General features: G+C 43.6%; 1 protein-coding gene across 4 annotated transcripts in view; it reads right to left on the bottom strand.

Annotated features, from left to right (window-relative positions):
* Positions 1-20,116, bottom strand: part of LOC125460101 (transcription initiation factor TFIID subunit 4-like) — a 445,881-nt gene that overhangs the window by 288,984 nt on the left and 136,781 nt on the right. For all 4 annotated transcript variants that reach the window (XM_059651796.1, XM_059651795.1, XM_048547209.2 and 1 more), the window contains 2 exons: positions 18,630-18,755; positions 10,366-10,422 (listed from right to left, as the gene is read on the bottom strand). In XM_059651796.1, coding sequence (XP_059507779.1) covers positions 10,366-10,422; positions 18,630-18,755 — 183 coding nt within the window. The remainder of the gene's footprint in view (positions 1-10,365; positions 10,423-18,629; positions 18,756-20,116) is intronic.

Genomic DNA, 20,116 nt, shown 5'->3' with positions numbered 1-20,116 from the left:
TTCATGAACAAAGGGTTGGAACACAAAATTCCGATGGGGACTGCAGACAAACATTTTCTTTGCATTTAATTTCATTTTGTAATTTTCTTCTAGTTCTTTTCATTTCACAGACATATACAAAACCTTCCCGAAGACAGAGACAGAGCAGTCTGGGTTGCCTGTATGTTCATTGTGAATCTTTCCAAAAATTGTCAGGTAACGGGAAATCTAATGCTTTAGTATCGTGGTAGCAGCTCTGAAGTGAGGTTCAATGCAGTTTGTTTCTTATATTCATTAATTGTATGTGAGCATTGCTGGCTGGGCTAGCATTTACTGTCCATTCCTACTTGTCCTTGAGAAGGTGGTGAGCTGCATTCTTGAGCCGCTATTCTCCATTTGTTGCAGTGGCATCCACCGTGCTATTTGGGAGTGAGGCCCAGGAATTTAACCCAGTGAAACTGAAATATTGGTGATACATTGCCACGTCAGGTCGGTCAATGGCTTGGATGGAAACTTGCAGATGCTGGTGTTCCTGTGTGTTTGCTGTACCTGTCCTTCGAGATGGCAGCAGTTGTGGCTTTAGAAGTTGCCATCCAAGGATCATTATTCATTGCTATCAATGACTGAGATGCTGTAAACAGGGGCCCAAGTCTTTCCCCTTTAGAATTGGGGAAAACTAACGGGGCTAAACGTCATTAAGTCCCCTGAGCCTAATGGGATGCATTTTGGATCTTTAAGGAAATAGCTATAGAGATAGTGGATGCAACGGGAACAATCTTCTAAGAATCCTAAGACTCTTGAGAAGTCTCAGATGACTGCAAAACTGCCAGTACACTGCGCTCACTCAAAAAACGAAGGTGACAAAGAGAAAGGTAACTACAGATCAGTTAGCTCAAATACTGTTAGGAAAATGCAATGGGCTACTGTAAAGAATGCAATAGCAGAAATTAGATTACACAATATAATATCATATACATATATCATTAGCACAACGTCATGAGGGGAAATAATGCCTCACAAATTTATTAGACTTCTTAGAGGAAGTAACAGGCAGGGTATATAACGGGAACGAGTAGCTGTGATATATTTGGATTTCCAAAAGGTGCTCAATAAGGTGTTCAATACTTAAGAACCAATAATGTTGGGGTGGCATTGGTAGTGGATTGACTAACGGATAGAAAACGGAAAGTTGGGGCAAGGAGGACTTTTCAGGAAGGCATCTGTAACTGGAGGAGTGGCACAGGGATCAGTGTTTGTGTCATAATTATTTAATATATATGTTAATAACTTAGGGTCATAGTTTCCTAGAGACATTCAGCATGGAAACAGACCCTTCAATCTAACTCGTTCATGCTGACCAGATATCCTAAATGAATCTATTCTGTTTTCCCAGCATTTGTTCCATATCTGTCTAAACCCTTCCTATTCATATACCCATCCAAATGCCTTTTGGATGTTGTAATTGTACCAGTCTCCACCACTTCATTCTATACATGTGCAAAAATGTTGCCCCGTAGGTCTATTTTAAATCTTTCCCCTCTCACCTTAGGCTTATGCTGTCTAGTTTTGGACTCTCCCACCCCAGGGAAAAGACCTTGTCTATTTACCTTATCCATGTCCCTCATGATTTTATAAACCTCTATAACGACACCCCTCAGCCTCCGATACTCCAGGGAAAATAGCCCGAGTCTATTCAGCCTCTCCCTATAGCTCAAATCCTTCAACCCCAGCAACATACTTGTAAATTTTTTCTGAACCCTTTCAAGTTTCACAACATCCTTCCTATAGCAGGGAGACCAGAATTGCACACAGTATTCCAAATTTGCTTAACTAACATCCTGTATAGCTGAATGATCTCCCAACTCCTTTACTCAATGCACTGATCAATAAGAGCACGCATACTAAATGCCTTCTTCACTATCCTATCTACGTGTGACTTTACTTTCAAGGAACTATGAACCTGCACTCCAAGGTCTCCCTGTTCAGTTACACTCCCCAGGGCCTTACCATTAAGTGTATAAGTCCCGCCCTGATTTGCCTTTCCAAAATGCAACACATCACATTTATATAAATTAAACTCCATCTGCCAATCCTTTGCCCATTGGCCCATCTGATCAGGATCCCATTGTACTCTGAGTCACCTTCTTCAATGACCACTGCACCTCCACTTTTGGTCTCATCTGCAAACTTACTAACAATGCCTCCTATGTTCACATCCAAATCATTTATATAAATGATGAAAAGCAGTGCACGCGGCATCGACCCTGTGGCACACCACTGGTCGCAGGCCTCCAGCGTGAAAACCAACTCTCCACCACCACCCTCTGTTTTCTACCTATGAGCCATTTCTGTATCCAAATGGCTAGCTCTCCCTCTATTCCATGTGATCTGAACTTGCTAACCCGTTTATCATGAGGAACCTTGTCAAAAGTCTTACTGAAATCCATATAGATCACATCCACCACACTGCCCTTAGCAATGCCCTTCGTCACTTCTTCAAAAAACATAATCAAGTTATTGAGGCACAATTTTCCATGTACAAAGCCATGTTGACCGTCCCCAATTGGTCCTTGCCTTACCAAATAGATGTAAATCCTGTTCCTTGGGGTCTCCTTTAACAACCTGCCCACCACCGATGTCAGACTCACCAGTCTATCATTCCTTGGTTTTTCTTTACCACTTTCCTTAAATAGTGGCACCACATTTGCCAACCTCCAGTCTCTGGCGCCTCACCTGCAGCTACCAAAGATACAAATATCTCAGCAAGGGGCCCAGCAATCTCTTCCCTAGTTTCCCACAGAGTTCTAGGGTAGGCTTAACTCGTATGAGAAAAATAAATGTGCTGTAGCCAGGTTTATGGATGACACAAACTAGGTGGGAAGGGATCTGACACTGCATCATCATGTATCCAAACATGAGTCCAACACTTGATGCATGTGGCCAGCCTTGCATGTGAATACTGCAGTAAGTAGTGGTCACTGTGACAGCTGGGTCAGTGATTCTCCTTGATTCACTGTGGTTTGCGGAGTGAAGGTGCTCCCAAACGTGATGTTCTGAAGTTTCAGAGTTGTGATGGAACAACAACAAAGGCTTTGCTGTACCCTGCATTGAGACCAACACTGAATAGTCCATTGAGTTTGCTTATTTGGATGCCTCTGACAGGAAGTAGTAGCTTGCTCAGCTATTTCAGATCACAGTTAAAAATGAACCACATTGCTATGATCCTGGAGTCAAACAAATGATAAACCGAGCATAGTTCACCAAAGTCTTTTGGGGAAGGAAACTGCCATCCTTACCTGGTCTGGCCTACATGTGACTCCATTCCTATAGCAATGTGGCTGACTTTTAACTGACCTCTGAGCAATTAGGGATGGACAATAAATGCTGGCCTAGCCAGCAATGCCCTCATCCCATGAATGAATAAAATGAAGTCCCTCCCAAAGTAGCATTCATGAACCAGATTGGCTTTTACAACAATCATGGCCAACATTACCGAGACTAGCTTTGTATTTATTACTGAATTGAATTTAAGTTGCCCAAAGGCTGTGGTGAAGCCTGGTCTCAAATCTTCAGATCACTAGATTACTAGTTCAACAACACAGCCAACATGTTATTGTACCCTAAAAATACTTTGTAGCCGCAGTGGGAGGTTCGCCGTGATATGGTACGCATGCAGGCATGAAAGGCATTGTAGTTTGTCTCTGCCTCAGAGAACTGGAAGCTGACACTAAATTCCTAGTCAGTCTCCATAACAAGGCAGATCTGAAATTACAAGCTGTCAGTGTCCCAGAAATCTCAGGTCAGACACGTCCAGGTACAATTTCTGTTAGTCAATCACAGCTTGCAGGCAGTGTCCTCGGTACCATGGTTATGGCAAGTGTGGGGGCATAGCTCCAAAAGTGCCTGCTCCTGATGCCTGTAGAGATACTCCGGCCAGAATGATTTCAGATCTGCCAAGAGGTTTAAGTCAAGCATAAAACCGCAAGCTCATGTCAGCTGTATGACATGATGGAAAAAATAATATGCAGCCTAACGGAATGCTGACGTGTATGCCTGGTCTGCAATGGAGATTATATACATACAGAGTTCTGCTGCTCTCAGTTTTGGGTGTCATGATATGGTGGTGGCAGCACAAATTCACCAGAATGACAATGGACGTAAAAGGGCAAATAACTTGGCTCTAATTCCCTTCAATACAGAAGATTAGGGGTTCATCTAAACAAGGCTTTTTTAGATGATTAAGAGATCTTGTCGGGGTGGGTAATAAATGCTCTGCTATTATATTGCTACAATCAATTCTGAACAAGCGTCACTGGACCCGAAACATTAACTCTCTTTTCTCTCCATAGACGCTGCCTGACCTGCTGAGTTTTTCCGACAATTACTGACTTTGTTTCTGATTTCCAGCATCAGCAGTTCTTTGGTTTTATTTGTTGAATAAATGCTATGGTTTTGTCAGTGACACCTAAAATGCATGTGTAAAAGAAACAGAAATTTACCAATTCCTGTGGTAAAAGCACCAGAACAAAGAAATAATGCTAAAATGTGAGCTGGTTGTTAACTCGGGATATCAGGAAACAGTTCTTCAGGCGGTTATTTTATGACAAAGAACTATGTTCAAGTTTCAGGTCAACTGAACATTTAAAAAGTGCGTTACTGGATTGGAGGGCAAGAATATTAAAGATTATGGAAAAAGGGGTAAATGGAGGTGAAAGGCAGACCAAGCTCAAGTGATTGAATGGTCTCCTCTTGTTCCTTTGAACAACCAGTTATACAGTCATAGAGTCATACAGCATGGAAACAAACTCTTCACCCAACCATTTCATGCTGACCATATTCCCAGTCTGAACCAATCCCACCTACTTGCATTTGGTCCATATCGCTCCAAACATTCCTTATTCATTAACTTATCCAAATTTCTTTTAAACATTGTAACTGTACCCACCTCCACTACTTCCTCTGGAATAACAATGTGTGGGGCTGGATGAACACAGCAGGCCAAGCAGCATCTTAGGAGCACAAAAGCTGATGTTTCGGGCCAAGACTTCATCCAGCTCCACACTTTGTTATCTCGGATTCTCCAGCATCTGCAGTTCCCGTTATCTCTGATCACTTCCTCTGGAAGTTCATCCCACACACAAATCACTCTGAGTGTAAAAAAGCTGCCTCCATGTCTTTTTAAATCTTTCTCCTATCAACTTAAAAATATGTCCCCTTGTCTTGAAATCCCCCACTCTACGAAAAGATACCTGCAGTTCACTGTTTTTATAAGCCTCATGATTTTATAAACCTCCACAAGGTTACCCTTCAGCATCCTATGCTCCAGTGAAAGAAATCCCAGCATATCCAGCCTCTCTTTATAACTCAAGCCCTCCATTCCTGGCAACATCCTGGTAAATATTTTCAGAACCCTTGCTAGTTTAGATTAGATTAGGTTAGATTAGATTCCTTTAATAATATCCTTCCTATAACAGGGCGATCAGAACTGGACACAGTATTCCAGAAGATGCCTCACCAATGTCCTGAACAACCTCAACATGACTTCCCAACTCCTATACTCAAAGGTCTGAGCAATGAAGGCAACTGTGCTAAATGCTTCTTAAACAGCCAGTCTGTATGTGATGCAAACATCGAGGAATTAAGTACATGAAATCCTAGATCTCTCTGTTCTACAACACTATCCAAGGCACTACTTCTAATTTTTTTTTATTATTCATTCACAGGATGAGGGCATGCATTGCTGACTGGGCCAGCATTTATTGCCCATCCTTAATTGCTTAGAGGGCAGTTAAGAGTCAACCACATTGCTGTAGGTCTGAAATCACATGTAGACCAGACCAGGTAAGGATGTCAGTTTCCTTCCTAAAGGACATTAGTGAACCAGTTGGGTTTTTCCAACAATCAACAATGGATTCATCATTAGACTCTTAATTCCAGATATTTATTGAATTCAATTGCCACCATCTGCCATGTCCCCAGAACATTATCTAGGTCTCTGGATTAACAGTGCAGCAATAACACCACTAGGCTATCGCCGCCCGTACACGAAATGTGTAAATCCTGCCCTTGTTTTGTCAAAACAGTTGCGCTTTCTAAGGACCACATTTGAAGAATGATCACTGAAGACTACTTGATGCATGTGCAACTGTAGGCCCAGAGACAGGCTTGCAAGGTGGAGCAGCTAATTAATTTTGAGCCATCACTCTGGGAAGGTAGGGGCATCTTCTTTAAGATATTGAAGCTTACTCTTCAAACTCTTGAATGAAGTGGAAGTTTCAGACTGAGTCTCAGCACCAGCAGCAACACAACAGCAGTCTGCTCGACCGCATTTGATTAGTTTCAACTAGTCTTTTGTCAGAGAAATGTTTCTCATATCAGGTTGCTTTTAAAATTTGGAAGCCCTTTCTGGATTTTAGTCCCACAACCTCCCTTCAGCTGCAACCATCTGTGATAAATTGTGGTCAAGATTATTTTCAGGCTAAGTGTTACTCAATATTTAGCATGTTACTATTGCAATCGAATCAATCAGGACTTAAAATGGAATTAATGAACATTTAAAACAAGTTTGGAGTGGAGGGGAGGGAGGGATTCAGCTGTCACAACCCACAGTGGTCCAAACAACATTGCTGAGCCTAGAGAGAAGGTTCTGCAGAAGAATTTGAGTGGTTCAGAGCTAAATTAACAAGCAAAACTTCCAAGACTCGGCTGTTGAGCAAGGCTTGTACAGACAACTTTAAACTATCTGGAAGGGAGGGTGTTAGGAAACAAAGGCAACTGCACTGGGTTGGCTGGAAGGAAAAGAGCGATCAAACACACAAAAACAACAGCAAATCAGGTCGAACGGGGAAAATAAATGGTGAAAAGGCATAATTAAAACGTCTTTAGTTAAATCATATAGTATTCATAATAAAATAAATTAATTAAGGTCACAACCAGAGCTTAATGAAGATGAACTTATAGCCAAAATGGTGGCAAAATGTTGACAAGTTGTTCATAGTGGAGAGCTAAATATTCTTTTGAAAGGATGGGCAGGAAGGAAAGGGTGGTGGGGTGGCATTGTTGGTACAGGATGAAATATGCACAGTTGCAAAAAATGATTTTGGATTGGAAAATGTGGAATCAATGTGGGCAGAAGTAAGAAATAAACAGAGAAAGAACACACTGGTGAGAGTTGTCTATAGACTCCCCAACTGTACAGCTGTACAGTGAGACTAAGAATAAATCAGGAGACAATGAGGACATATAAGGAAAGCAGTGTACTAATCATGAGTGTCTTTAATCTTTAGCTAGATTGAGAAAAACAAATTGGCAGAGTTAATCACAAGGATGCATCCAATCGACAATCAGGCTATTTTCAATCTGGTCAAATGTAATGAGGCAGGTTTAAGAAATGATTTCAGAATAAAATATCGCCTAGGGAACAGTGACCATACTATGATAGAATTCGGCATTCAGTACATCTTACAGTGTGAATTCCATGATTTTCACCATCAACAGATAAGAAACAGCAACACAAATCCTGGTCAGGATGATATGTCACTTAGAGGGTATTTTGCTGGTGGGGTCCCCATGCATTAGGTGTCCCTATTCTGATTGATAGTACAGTTATACAATTGTATGGTATTGTTAAAGAATCCTTCCAGTATGTTGTAAACACTGAAGCTATCCTGTGACGCAGATATGAATGTTTAAGATGCTGGATGACATACCAAGCAAGTAGACTGCTCAGATCTGGATGGTGTTGTTGGAGCTGCACTCAGCAGGCAAGTCAAAAGTATTCCAGTACACTCTTAACTGGTGCCTTGTAAAAATGATGGAAAACATTTGGAGGATCCACAGGTGAATAATCACCATTGATTTTCAACCTTCCAATTTTCTCTTGAAGCTGCTATATAATGTGAGTTCAGAATTAAGCTTCTGGTCAAGATTAATATCTTGCATTGATAGATAATTCAATGCCAACAATGCCATTCTGTTTTAATTCTTTCATTAGATAAGGGTGTAACTGGCAAGAGAAACTTTTTATTTCCTGTTCCTTAAAGTGCAGATATTGAGCTACCTTTTTGAATCACTGCAGTCCCTGAGTTCCAGGATTACAACCCACCAACAGGGAAGGGACAACGATAAGGACTAGGGATATAATTCCAAGTCAGAGTGGCTTAGAAGGGAACTAACATGTGGTGGTGCTCCTGATTAACTCTTGCAGTGAGATCCTGAAAGCATCCCGAGAGACAGTCAGGAGAGACACTGTGTAAAGACACCTAGCGAAAATTTGATTGATATGAAAAGAAGCAGGGTGATTGGGTGCCAGGGTTTATATTTGCAGAATGGTAGGATTAGCGACTTGGTTTGTCTAATTCCATGTTGCTACAGGCACAAATCTGAACAGGCAACCATGATCAGATGCACACGAGCATAGGTACTTCATTCAACTCACTGAACCTGTCCAACAGGTTAGAAACTGAAATTTAACAGTGCCAATATAATGACTGCTTTGAACTGGGGAGGGGTGGTGAAAAAGTTTTTTGAAGAGGTGACAATGGTGCTGGACATATGGACTTCCAGAAGGCTTCTGATAAAGTCACGCACAAGAGGCTGTTAGCCCAGCGAACTGACGGCAAATTACTTACATGGAAAGGAAACTGGTTGGGTGGCAGGAAAGAGAGTTGGAATAATGGTTAAATACTCAAAGTGATTGAATGTAATTAATGGTGTCCTGCAGGGATCTGTGCTGGAGCTCCAATTATTCACAATATTCATTAACGACTTGGGATAATGGCATGAAAAGTTAAATATCTAAGTTGGGTGATGACGCAAATTTGGGCAGCATAATAGGCAATGTTGGCAACAGGATGTTGATGAACTAGGTGATTAGACAAAGCTGTGGCAAATGGATAATATAAGCAAGTGCAAGCTTATCCATTTTGGGTTGGAAAAGGATAAAACAGGGTAATTTTTAGAAGGCTGTTACAGAGATAGTAAGAACTGCCGATGCTGGAGAATCTGAGATATCACGGTGTGAAGCTGGATGAACACAGCAGGCCAAGCAGCATCAGAGGAGCAGGAAAGCTTGATGTTTCGGGTCGGGACACTTCTACAGAAAATTTTGGAAAACGTCAAGCTTTCCTACTCCTCCGATGCTGCTTGGCCTGCTGTGTTCATCCAGCTTCACACCGTGTTATCTCTTAATTTTTAGAAGGCACTAAGTAAAATACTGTGGATGTCCAATGAATTTTGGGGTTCAGGTATACAGCTCTTTAAAATGCTGCAAACAGGTACAGAAGAAGGCTAATGGAATGCTAGCCTTCATACCTAAAGGGTTGCAATATAAGATGCAGAAGTTATGCCACAGTTATGCAAAACCCTAGTCAGACTCTACATCGAGTACTGTGAGCAGATCTGGGCACTACACCAAAGGAAGGATGTTTTGTCCCTGGAAGGAGTTCAACGTGGGTTTACAAGAATGATACCTGAACTCCAGGAGTTATGAGGAGAGATTAGACAAATAAGGTTTTTATTCTCAAGAACATAGAAGATTAACAGGTAATCCAATTAATATCTTTAGGTATAACAAGGAACGACTGGGTAGATAAAGATAAATTTTTCCACTGGTTGAAGATTCTAGAACAGAGGGCATAGCGTAAGAATTAGGGCCAGGCAATTCAGGAAAGACTTTAGAAAGCACTTCTACTCAGAAAGAGAAGTGGAGATTGAGAACTCTTCCTCAAATGGCAATCAATGCTAATGCAATTGTTAAATTTAAATTTGATACAGGCAATTTTTTTATTAAGCAAGGATATCAAGGGATATGAATCCAAGTTAGGCATATTGAATTAGGCCACAGATCAGACAAGATCTTATTGAATAGTGGTGCAGGCCCAAGGGGCTGAATGGCCTACTTCTGTTCCTAACACCTTGGCAATCAACAGCAAACAGTGGAAACAGCAATCTAAATCCAAATCCCATTCCAAGACTCAACTGGAAGTAACTCCTGTAAAAATTTCACCATGAACCAAAACTTAAGAATAACATTCTCAATTCCAAAATCTCTAAAAGGATGTAAAATAAAAAGAAATATTTTTTATTTGAAAATTAGTAATTCTAGAATATAATAATTAGGAATAATCATCTTGCATTACACAAGAGGTTACCAGTGTGTGAATGTTTTGGCCTCCTATGAATGATTTCAAATATGACGGGAACTAGTTTGAGATAAGTTGTTAATTATTGGTGATGGTTGGGGGAAGGCTTTGCCAAAAGGAAGAAAAATGAAGACAATTTTTTACAAGTCTGATTGTTATTAATGTGACACAAGCACTTGATCATGAAAAATTAATCAGCAAAAGCCTAGAAAGATCAAGTATAGCAATTTCAAGTCCTCCTTACCTCCTTTGCTTTCTGTTTTAGTCTTGCATGCTCAGGGTCTTCTTGCCTGGAGCGACTCTATGCAGATAAGGAGAAAAAGATGAAAAAAGCATATATACATAGGATTTAACAACTGGTTTTAAAACAAGTGATGCATCTGTCACAGTAAGCAAAACCTAGCAAAAACAAGCAAAGAGAAAAATGCAAGGCATCAAGGGCACTGGGACACACACAAATGCAAATTAAAGCCTGCTAGTTCTCCAAGTACATCAAAATGCCTTCACAAAGGCATTTTACACTTACGTGAGGAATAAGAGAATGGTCAAAGAAAGAGTAGGGCCGATCAGGGATAGCATAGGGAACTTGTGTGTGGAGCCTGAGGAGGTAGGGGAAGCCCTAAATGAGTTTTTTGCTTCTGTCTTTACGAAAGAAACGACCTGTGTAGTGAATGAAACCTTTGAAGAGCAGGTGTGCATGCTGGAATGGATAGAGATAGAGGAAGCTGATGTACTGAAAATTTTGTCAAACATTAAGATTGACAAGTCGCCAGGCCCGGATCAGATTTGTCCTCGGCTGCTTTGGGAAGCGAGAAATGCAATTGCTTCGCCACTTGCGAAGATCTTTGCATCCTCGCTCTCCACTGGAGTCGTACCTGAGGACTGGAGAGAGGCAAATGTAATTCCTCTCTTCAAGAAAGGAAATAGGGAAATCCCCGGCAATTATAGACCGGTAAGTCTCACGTCTGTCGTCTGCAAGGTGTTAGAAAGGATTCTGAGGGATAAGATTTATGACCATCTGGAAGAGCATGGCTTGATCAAATACAGTCAACACGGCTTTGTGAGGGGTAGGTCATGCCTTACAAACCTTATCGAGTTTTTTGAGGATGTGACTAGTAAGGTTGATGAGGGTCAAGCTGTGGATGTGGTGTATATGGACTTCAGTAAGGCATTTGATAAGGTTCCCCATGGAAGGCTCATTCAGAAGGTCAGGAGGAATGGGATACAGGGGAACTTAGCTGCTTGGATACAGAATTGGCTGGCCAACAGAAGACAGCGAGTGGTAGTAGAAGGAAAATATTCTGCCTGGAAGTCAGTGGTGAGTGGGGTTCCACAGGGCTCTGTCCTTGGGCCTCTACTGTTTGTAATTTTTATTAATGACTTGGACGAGGGAATTGAAGGATGGGTCAGCAAGTTTGCAGACGACACAAAGGTCGGAGGTGTCGTTGACAGTGTAGAGGGCTGTTGTAGGCTGCAGCGGGACATTGACAGGATGCAGAGATGGGCTGAGAGGTGGCAGATGGAGTTCAACCTGGATAAATGCGAGGTGATGCATTTTGGAAGGTCGAATTTGAAAGCTGAGTACAGGATTAAGGATAGGATTCTTGGCAGCGTGGAGGAACAGAGGGATCTTGGTGTGCAGATACATAGATCCCTTAAAATGGCCACCCAAGTGGACAGGGTTGTTAAGAAAGCATATGGTGTTTTGGCTTTCATTAACAGGGGGATTGAGTTTAAGAGTCGTGAGATCTTGTTGCAGCTCTATAAAACTTTGGTTAGACCGCACTTGGAATACTGCGTCCAGTTCTGGGCGCCCTATTATAGGAAAGATGTGGATGCTTTGGAGAGGGTTCAGAGGAGGTTTACCAGGATGCTGCCTGGACTGGAGGGCTTATCTTATGAAGAGAGGTTGACTGAGCTCGGTCTCTTTTCATTGGAGAAAAGGAGGAGGAGAGGGGACCTAATTGAGGTATACAAGATAATGAGAGGCATAGATAGAGTCGATAGCCAGAGACTATTTCCCAGGGCAGAAATGGCTAGCACGAGGGGTCATAGTTTTAAGCTGGTTGGTGGAAAGTATAGAGGGGATGTCAGAGGCAGGTTCTTTACGCAGAGAGTTGTGAGAGCATGGAATGCGTTGCCAGCAGCAGTTGTGGAAGCAAGGTCATTGGGGTCATTTAAGAGACTGCTGGACATGCATATGGTCACAGAAATTTGAGGGTGCATCCATGAGGATCAATGGTCGGCACAACATTGTGGGCTGAAGGGCCTGTTCTGTGCTGTACTGTTCTATGTTCTATGTTCTATGTTCTAAAATAGTACTGGAGAAAAATAATAACTTCTACATTCTTTCATTTACCTTCCAGATTTTAGTAGTCTTCAAATATGAAAGTCAACAATAAAATCCAATCTAAATACAATACAATGCTGTTAGACAGGGTTGTGTCTAACACATAAACCCAACTTTCAAAGCATGGCAACAAGAGCAGGCTGTGCATGAGGAGGCAGCAGCCTCTCAGGAGTCCAAAGCAGTAGCAGTCCCAGCAAGGACATCCTCATTCAGGGCCGCCAGCGGCAAAACTCCTTCAGTGATTGGAAGCAGCGGCAGGGAATTCTTCAAGATGGTGGCACTGGCGAGGCAACATCGTGGAGGAGGAGGGCCACCAGCACGGGGCTCTTGGCTGCATCAGAAGCAGAGCTAAGAAACCTGAACCAATGAAAAAATGCTCCGGCATATGTCCTCAGACTCAGAGGAGCAGGGCTGTAGTGATTGTAATGAATAGAATGAGTTCCCTGATTCTCTAACATAGTCCAATCAGGGAGCCCCAGCTGACAGATAGAAACAGGGCTGTCAGGCATCCTGTTCACTCTGACAGCTGGCTCTGAGGGAGCTGGATCAGTGTTAGGGGCTCTCCACGTATAAATAAAGGAGGGCTTGGTGATAGGATACCGGCCTCTGTGGAGTTATTTCACTCTCTTTTGGTTATATCTTTTTATTCTTAAACTATTCAAAATAGTACTGGATTGTGTCAACAGCTGAAGCTTTTCAATGTATTTTGCTGTAAAACGTTTTCACTGTAAAATGCAAGTGACAGTAAATCATTCAAATCATTCAAACATTAAACCTTAACAAAGTACTGGAAATATTCTGGTCTGGCAACATTTGTAGGGAGAAAAACAGAGTTAACAATTCATACATTCACTCTGTTTCTTCATCTACAGACACAGCCAGAAATGTTGAATACGTCCTATAGCTTCTGGTTTATTTTACAAGTCTATTATCGTCAATATTGACAGGAGTTTGGTACTTGTTAATGCAGATGGGTATGAAGATTCAAAACTATTGTCTTACGAACTTTGTTTTGCAAAGATTAAGGTATGTTATAAAGTCACCATATTATAAATAATTTAAGATCAATTCAATTGGCTACAAAACGTACCTGACCAGTGTAGCCAGAATGTAAATAGTGCTTTGTTATTAATATTTCTGTTATAACCCAGGAAAATACAGTGAGTATATTGCTCACAAAAATGGAATTAATTTTGTGCAAAGTAAAACAATATTAGAAACGCTGGAAAGGTCACCACCATGCCATCTCGGTGAGTTTCCAGTCCTGGCATCAAAGTCCTCCCAAGGATTGAACTACACAATGATGCCTTCAGCAGGTAGAGAATGTAACCCTGGTTTATAGTTTTAGATTCCTTTTCCAAATTTATATTTGTAGGAGCAGGAAAGAGGTGCAATAGTTGGGGTATGCACCTCATTTCAGTTACAGCGAAGCTTAGTTGTTATGTTTTCAATCCAGTCATGCCTGTCACAGTGGATCATGGAGATAAATCTCCTTCCGTGACACCTGCAGAGAGTGCCATCAACACACAGATTCTTGTGGTTAAGATGATGGACAACCAAGGGCAACTAAGGATGGGCAATGTATGCCAGCTTTGTAAGGTAAGTCCTTGTATCTTTGTGATCTTTATACCCACATTAGACACTGGCAAGGTCCCAGAGGAGTTGTGAATAGCTGATGTTGTATCTCTATTCAAGAAAGGCAATAGGGATCATCCAGCAAACTATAGACATCAGTGGATGGGAAGCTACTAGAGAAAATTCTTAGGGATAGAATTTACAAGCATTTCAAAAAGCATGGCCTAATTAGGGACAGTCAGCATGGCTTTCAGCAGGGCAGGTGTCTTACTAACCTGATTGAATTTTTCAAGGAGGTGACGAAGGTGATTGGTAAGGTTAGAGCAGTGGATGATGTCTACGTGGATTTTATGATGTGGAGGTGCCAGTGTTGGACTGGGGTGGACAAGGTCAGAAATCACACAACACCAGGTTATAGTCCAACAGGTCTCTGAGGGTAGGCCCAGAGGATTAAGATGCATGGGGTCCACAATGACTTGGCCATGTGGATTCAGAATTGACTTGCCTGTAGAAGGAAGCAGGTAATGTTGGAAAGTTATTTTGCAGGCTGGAGGTCTGTGACTAGTGGTGTTCCGCAGGGTCATGTACCGGGATCTCTGCTGTTTGTGATCCATATGAATAACTTGGAAGGAAATGTAGATGGGCGGAGTAATAAGTTTGCAGACAATATAAAGCTTAGTGGAATTGCTCATAGCATAGATGATTGTCAAAGTGGGATATAGATCAGTTGCAGATATGGGCAGAGAAACGGCAGATGGAGTTTAATCCGAGGAAGTGTGCGGTGCTGCACTTTGGGAGATTAAACGTTAGGGAAAACTATACAATGAATGGCAGGGTCCTGAACAGCAGTGACGTACAGAGGGGTCTCGGGTTGGAGTCCATAACTCCCTGAAAGTGGCCATTCGAGTCTAGAAGGTGGAGGGGACATCTAACAGAAACTTACAAGATAACGTGTGGCTTAGAAGGGGTGGACGCTAGGAAGTTGTTTCCATTAGGCGGGGAGACTAGCACCCATGGGCACAGCCTTAAAATTAGAGGGGGTAAATTTAAAACTGAAATGAGACGACATTTCTTCAGCCAGAGAGTGTTGGGCTTGTGGAATTCATTGCCGCAGAGTGCAGTGGAGGCCGGGAGGTTGGATGTCTTCAAGGCAGAGATTGACAAATTCTTGATCTCAAAAGGAATCAAGGACTACAGGGAGAGTGCAGGGAAGTGGTATTGAAATGCCCATCAGCCGTGGACTTGATGGGCCGAATGGCCTTACTTCCATCCCTATGTCTTATGGTCTTATGATCTTAGAGGAGCAGATAGGGCGGTGAAGAAGTCATATAGTGCGCTTGCCTTCATTGGTCGGAGAATTGAGGATGAGAGTCGGGGGTCTCATGTTGCAGCTTCCTAAGACTTTGATTAGGCTACACTTAGACTGTTGCGTTCGATGCTGGTCCCCACATTACAGGGAGGGTGAGGAGGCTTTGAAGAGGGTGCAGAAAAGGTTTATCAGGATGCTAAGATAACAAACTGTGAGGCTGGATGAACACAGCAGGCCAAGCAGCATCTCAGGAGCACAAAAGCTGACGTTTCGGGCCTAGACCCTTCATCAGAGAGGGGGATGGGGAGAGGGAACTGGAATAAATAGGGAGAGAGGGGGAGGCGGACCGAAGATGGAGAGAAAAGAAGATAGGTGGAGAGAGTGTAGGTGGGGAGGTAGGGAGGGGATAGGTCAGTCCAGGGAAGACGGACAGGTCAAGGAGGTGGGATGAGGTTAGTAGGTAGATGGGGGTGCGGCTTGGGGTGGGAGGAAGGGATGGGTGAGAGGAAGAACCGGTTAGGGAGGCAGGGACAGGTTGGACTGGTTTTGGGATGCAGTGGGTGGGGGGGAAGAGCTGGGCTGGTTGTGTGGTGCAGTGGGGGGAGGGGACGAACTGGGCTGGTTTAGGGATGCAGTGGGGGAAGGGGAGATTTTGAAACTGGTGAAGTCCACATTGATACCATATGGCTGCAGGGTTCCCAGGCGGAATATGAGTTGCTGTTCCTGCAACCTTCGGGTGGCATCATTGTGGCACTGCAGGAGGCCCATGATGGACATGTCATCAAGAGAATGGGAGGGGGAGTGGAAATGGTTTGCGACTGGGAGGTGCAGTTGTTTGTTGCGAACTGAGCGGAGGTGTTCTGCAAAGCGGTCCCCAAGCCTCCGCTTGGTTTCCCCAATGTAGAGGAAGCCGCACCGGGTACAGTGGATGCAGTATACCACATTGGCAGATGTGCAGGTGAACCTCTGCTTAATGTGGAATGTCATCTTGGGACCTGGGATGGGGGTGAGGGAGGAGGTGTGGGGACAAGTGTAGCATTTCCTGCGGTTGCAGTGGAAGGTGCCGGGTGTGGTGGGGTTGGAGGGCAGTGTGGAGCGAACAAGGGAGTCACGGAGAGAGTGGTCTCTCCGGAAAGCAGACAGGGGAGGGGATGGAAAAATGTCTTGGGTGGTGGGGTCGGATTGTAAATGGCGGAAGTGTCGGAGGATAATGCGTTGTATCCGGAGGTTGGTGGGGTGGTGTGTGAGAACGAGGGGGATCCTCTTGGGGCGGTTGTGGCGGGGGCGGGGTGTGAGGGATGTGTCGCGGGAAATGCGGGAGACGCGGTCAAGGGCGTTCTCGATCACTGTGGGGGGAAAGTTGCGGTCCTTAAAGAACTTGGACATCTGGGATGTGCGGGAGTGGAATGTCTTATCGTGGGAGCAGATGTGGCGGAGGCGGAGGAATTGGGAATAGGGGATGGAATTTTTGCAGGAGGGTGGGTGGGAGGAGGTGTATTCTAGGTAGCTGTGGGAGTCGGTGGGCTTGAAATGGACATCAGTTACAAGCTGGTTGCCTGAGATGGAGACTGAGAGGTCCAGGAAGGTGAGGGATGTGCTGGAGATGGCCCAGGTGAACTGAAGGTTGGGGTGGAAGGTGTTGGTGAAGTGGATGAACTGTTCGAGCTCCTCTGGGGAGCAAGAGGCGGTGCCGATACAGTCATCAATGTACCGGAGGAAGAGGTGGGGTTTGGGGCCTGTGTAGGTGCGGAAGAGGGACTGTTCCACGTAACCTACAAAGAGGCAGGCATAGCTGGGGCCCATGCGGGTGCCTGGATGCTGCCTGGATTAGAGGGTATGAGCTATAAGGAGGGGCTAGAAAAACTCAGGTTGCTTTTTCTGGAGCAGCGGAGGCTAAGGGGTGACTTGATAGAAATGTATAAAATTATGAGATGCAGAGACAGGGTTGACTGTCAGAATCTTATTCCCAGAGGTGAACTGTCTAACACTAGGGAGCATGCATTTAAGGTCAGAGGAAGAAGGTTCAAAGGAGATATAAGTGAGAGTGGTAGAATCTGGAATGCATGGCCAGCAGTAATGATGGAGCCAGACACAATAGGGGTGTTTCAGAAACTTTTAGATAAGCACATGAACATGCAAGGAATGAAGGGATATGGGCCAAGGGTAGGCAGAAGAGATTAGCTTAATTTGGCCTCATGTTCGGCACAACACTGTGGGCCAAAGGAGCTATTCCTGTGCTGTGCACTTCAATGTTCTAAGTCTACATTGCAAGAATAAGCATAAAAAGCTTAGTGGTGGGAGACAGTGAGGGAGGCGACTGAGAAAGGTCACACTTTCTAGGGCAAGATGGAACGGTGAGGGAAGTGGGAGTTTCATGGCACTTCTGGCAGGAGCCATGCAGAATTGGTTGAGTTTTACAAACATTAAATTGGAATAAGCTTGTACCTACAGTGATTTGATGTCAGTCAAGGAGTTGTATACCAGAATGCTACTCTGACAATGGTCACAACAGGAATAGGGAGCTGGATGGAAACCTAAACATGGAAGTTGACCTGCTATTAAAGATTTTACCAATAAGGAGCTGCGCAAGGAAGACAGGGTTATATCTTGAAGCACACCAACAATGGTAATGAGCAGGTCATGGAAAGGAAACTACTGCAGGAAGTTAAAGGTAAGCCAAATAAGGGCAGTGCCTAATGGCAGGATCATAGAAGACAAATAGGGGATGAGCAAGCTTAACTGTGTCAAATTCTGCAAAGAAACTCTGGATGACTCAAGAATAGAGCATTAATGTTTTAGGCACAAAGCCTGAAGTTGGAAACATTCAATCTTGGGTAAAATGGTAATTGGAAGGGAGGGCAGGCACCAAATATCCAAATGTGCAATGTCACCAAGTTGGCTCCTGTCCCCTTAAACACAGGCATGTGTATGAAGTGACATCCAAATTATATTTTCTGAAGCTGATTTTATGACAGACAACATGCTGCTCATTCCAGTATATACTCCAGTAGGTAATCAGTGTTTTGTTAAATGAAAATTGAAACCATGGTCCAGTAATCAACAACATGTCACCCTGTCTCTCTGAGCCAAGTTCCAAAACAGGATTTATTAGCCGTTCTCATGAGCTGTGCTTCTTTTCATGTGCTTTGCTTTGGAAGGAAGGGGACTGAGGGGGAAGGGGGACAGTTTGTGTTTTAGCCCTATTCTCTCCAAATTTATGACGTTAAGACTGACGCGAACTGAAAATTTGGTTTCATCACTGATTACTCTGTACCTTTGCTGCTTTTAATAGAATTTCTCTCTCTTGATCATCCTTCCGTTGTTTTTCAAGTCGCTCCAGATGTTCAAAGAACTTCAGTTGCGTCCGAACATCTGTTGCTTGTTCGTACCATTCATGGTCCTGGAGATCATTTAGAGAAGAAAAATACATTAAAAAATGTCTCGTACTTCCAATAAACGTACTTTTTTCAGCACATTCACCAACTCCAACTTAATTAGAAGAAGTGAAGATCAAGCAATGTGTGAAAATGTGGCTATTCCATGTGCAAAAGATTAACTGACATTCACAGACCTAACCATCATTTGATACTGCAAGCACAACCATTTGGATCAACAATAACTTGTATTTACATTTTTAAAAAACAAGACATGGGAAACAGAGTCTAACAGACAAAGTAAAAGGTCTTTATTCCAACTTGGAGCTTTGTTCAGGAAGTTAATTTTATAAGGTTTCTAAAGAAGTTGAACTATAACCTGGTGTCGTCGGATTTCCGACTTTGTCCACCCCAGTCCAATACCAGCACCTCCACATCATAAAAAAGACAGAGCAGAAGATTCTCTCACCAATTGTAAGGTAAAGCATTGGCAATGGTCAAAGCTCATAGGCAGAGTGAAGGATAATGTAAGGAAGAAGATAGGGTTGTACACAATTGCAGAAATTTGGGAGTGTAAGAATATGGAGACACATATCAGACACATATTCCCCTCCCCTCCTTTGTCTGCCCTCTGCAGGGACCATTCCGTCTGGGATACCCTGGTCCACACTTCCTTTACCCCCAACACCTCCCCACAGCCGCACAGCACCTTACCCTGTAACCGGCGAAGGTGCAACACCTGGGCATTTACCCCCTCCCTCCCCAGTATCCAAGGGCCCAAACAGACCTTCCAGGTGAAGCAACACTTCACCTGCACTTCCAAGAATCTAGTCTACTGTATTCGCTGCTCACAATGTGGTCTCCTCTATATTGGGAAAACGAAGCGTAGACTTAGCGACCACTTCACAGAACATCCACATTTTGCTCGCAAAAAAGACCCTGAACTACCTGTTGCCTGCCACTTCAATGCACCACTTTGCTTCCTGGCCAACATCTCTGGCTTGCTACAGTGTTCTAGTGAAACTCAGCGTGAGCTGGAGGAACACCTCTTTTTCCACTTGGGGACCCTACAGCCCTCCGGACTCAACACTGAGTTCAATTTTAGGGCCTAAACTCTCGCATGTCCCAGCCCCCCACCCCACACACCAGGCCTTGTTACCACATATCCTGCCACTACACACCCCCTGTTGTTAGTCACTAACAGTCCCCATTAACAACTACACACCCTCCCAGCCTGATCGTTAGCAACTCCTTTGTCTGTCCAACTGTCTTTCTCTCTCTTTGGGCTCTATCCTATCGTTTACTCCCTACCCCAACCACTTCCCTGTTTTCTGCGCATAAACTGACGTTTTCCCAGCCACCATCAGTTCTGAGGAAGGGTCACCAG

Source organism: Stegostoma tigrinum, chromosome 16 (assembly GCF_030684315.1).
Source record: "Stegostoma tigrinum isolate sSteTig4 chromosome 16, sSteTig4.hap1, whole genome shotgun sequence".
Lineage (NCBI taxonomy): Eukaryota > Metazoa > Chordata > Chondrichthyes > Orectolobiformes > Stegostomatidae > Stegostoma > Stegostoma tigrinum.
Note: the sequence above shows the minus strand (reverse complement) of the source record. Positions and strands in the feature narration are given on the sequence as shown.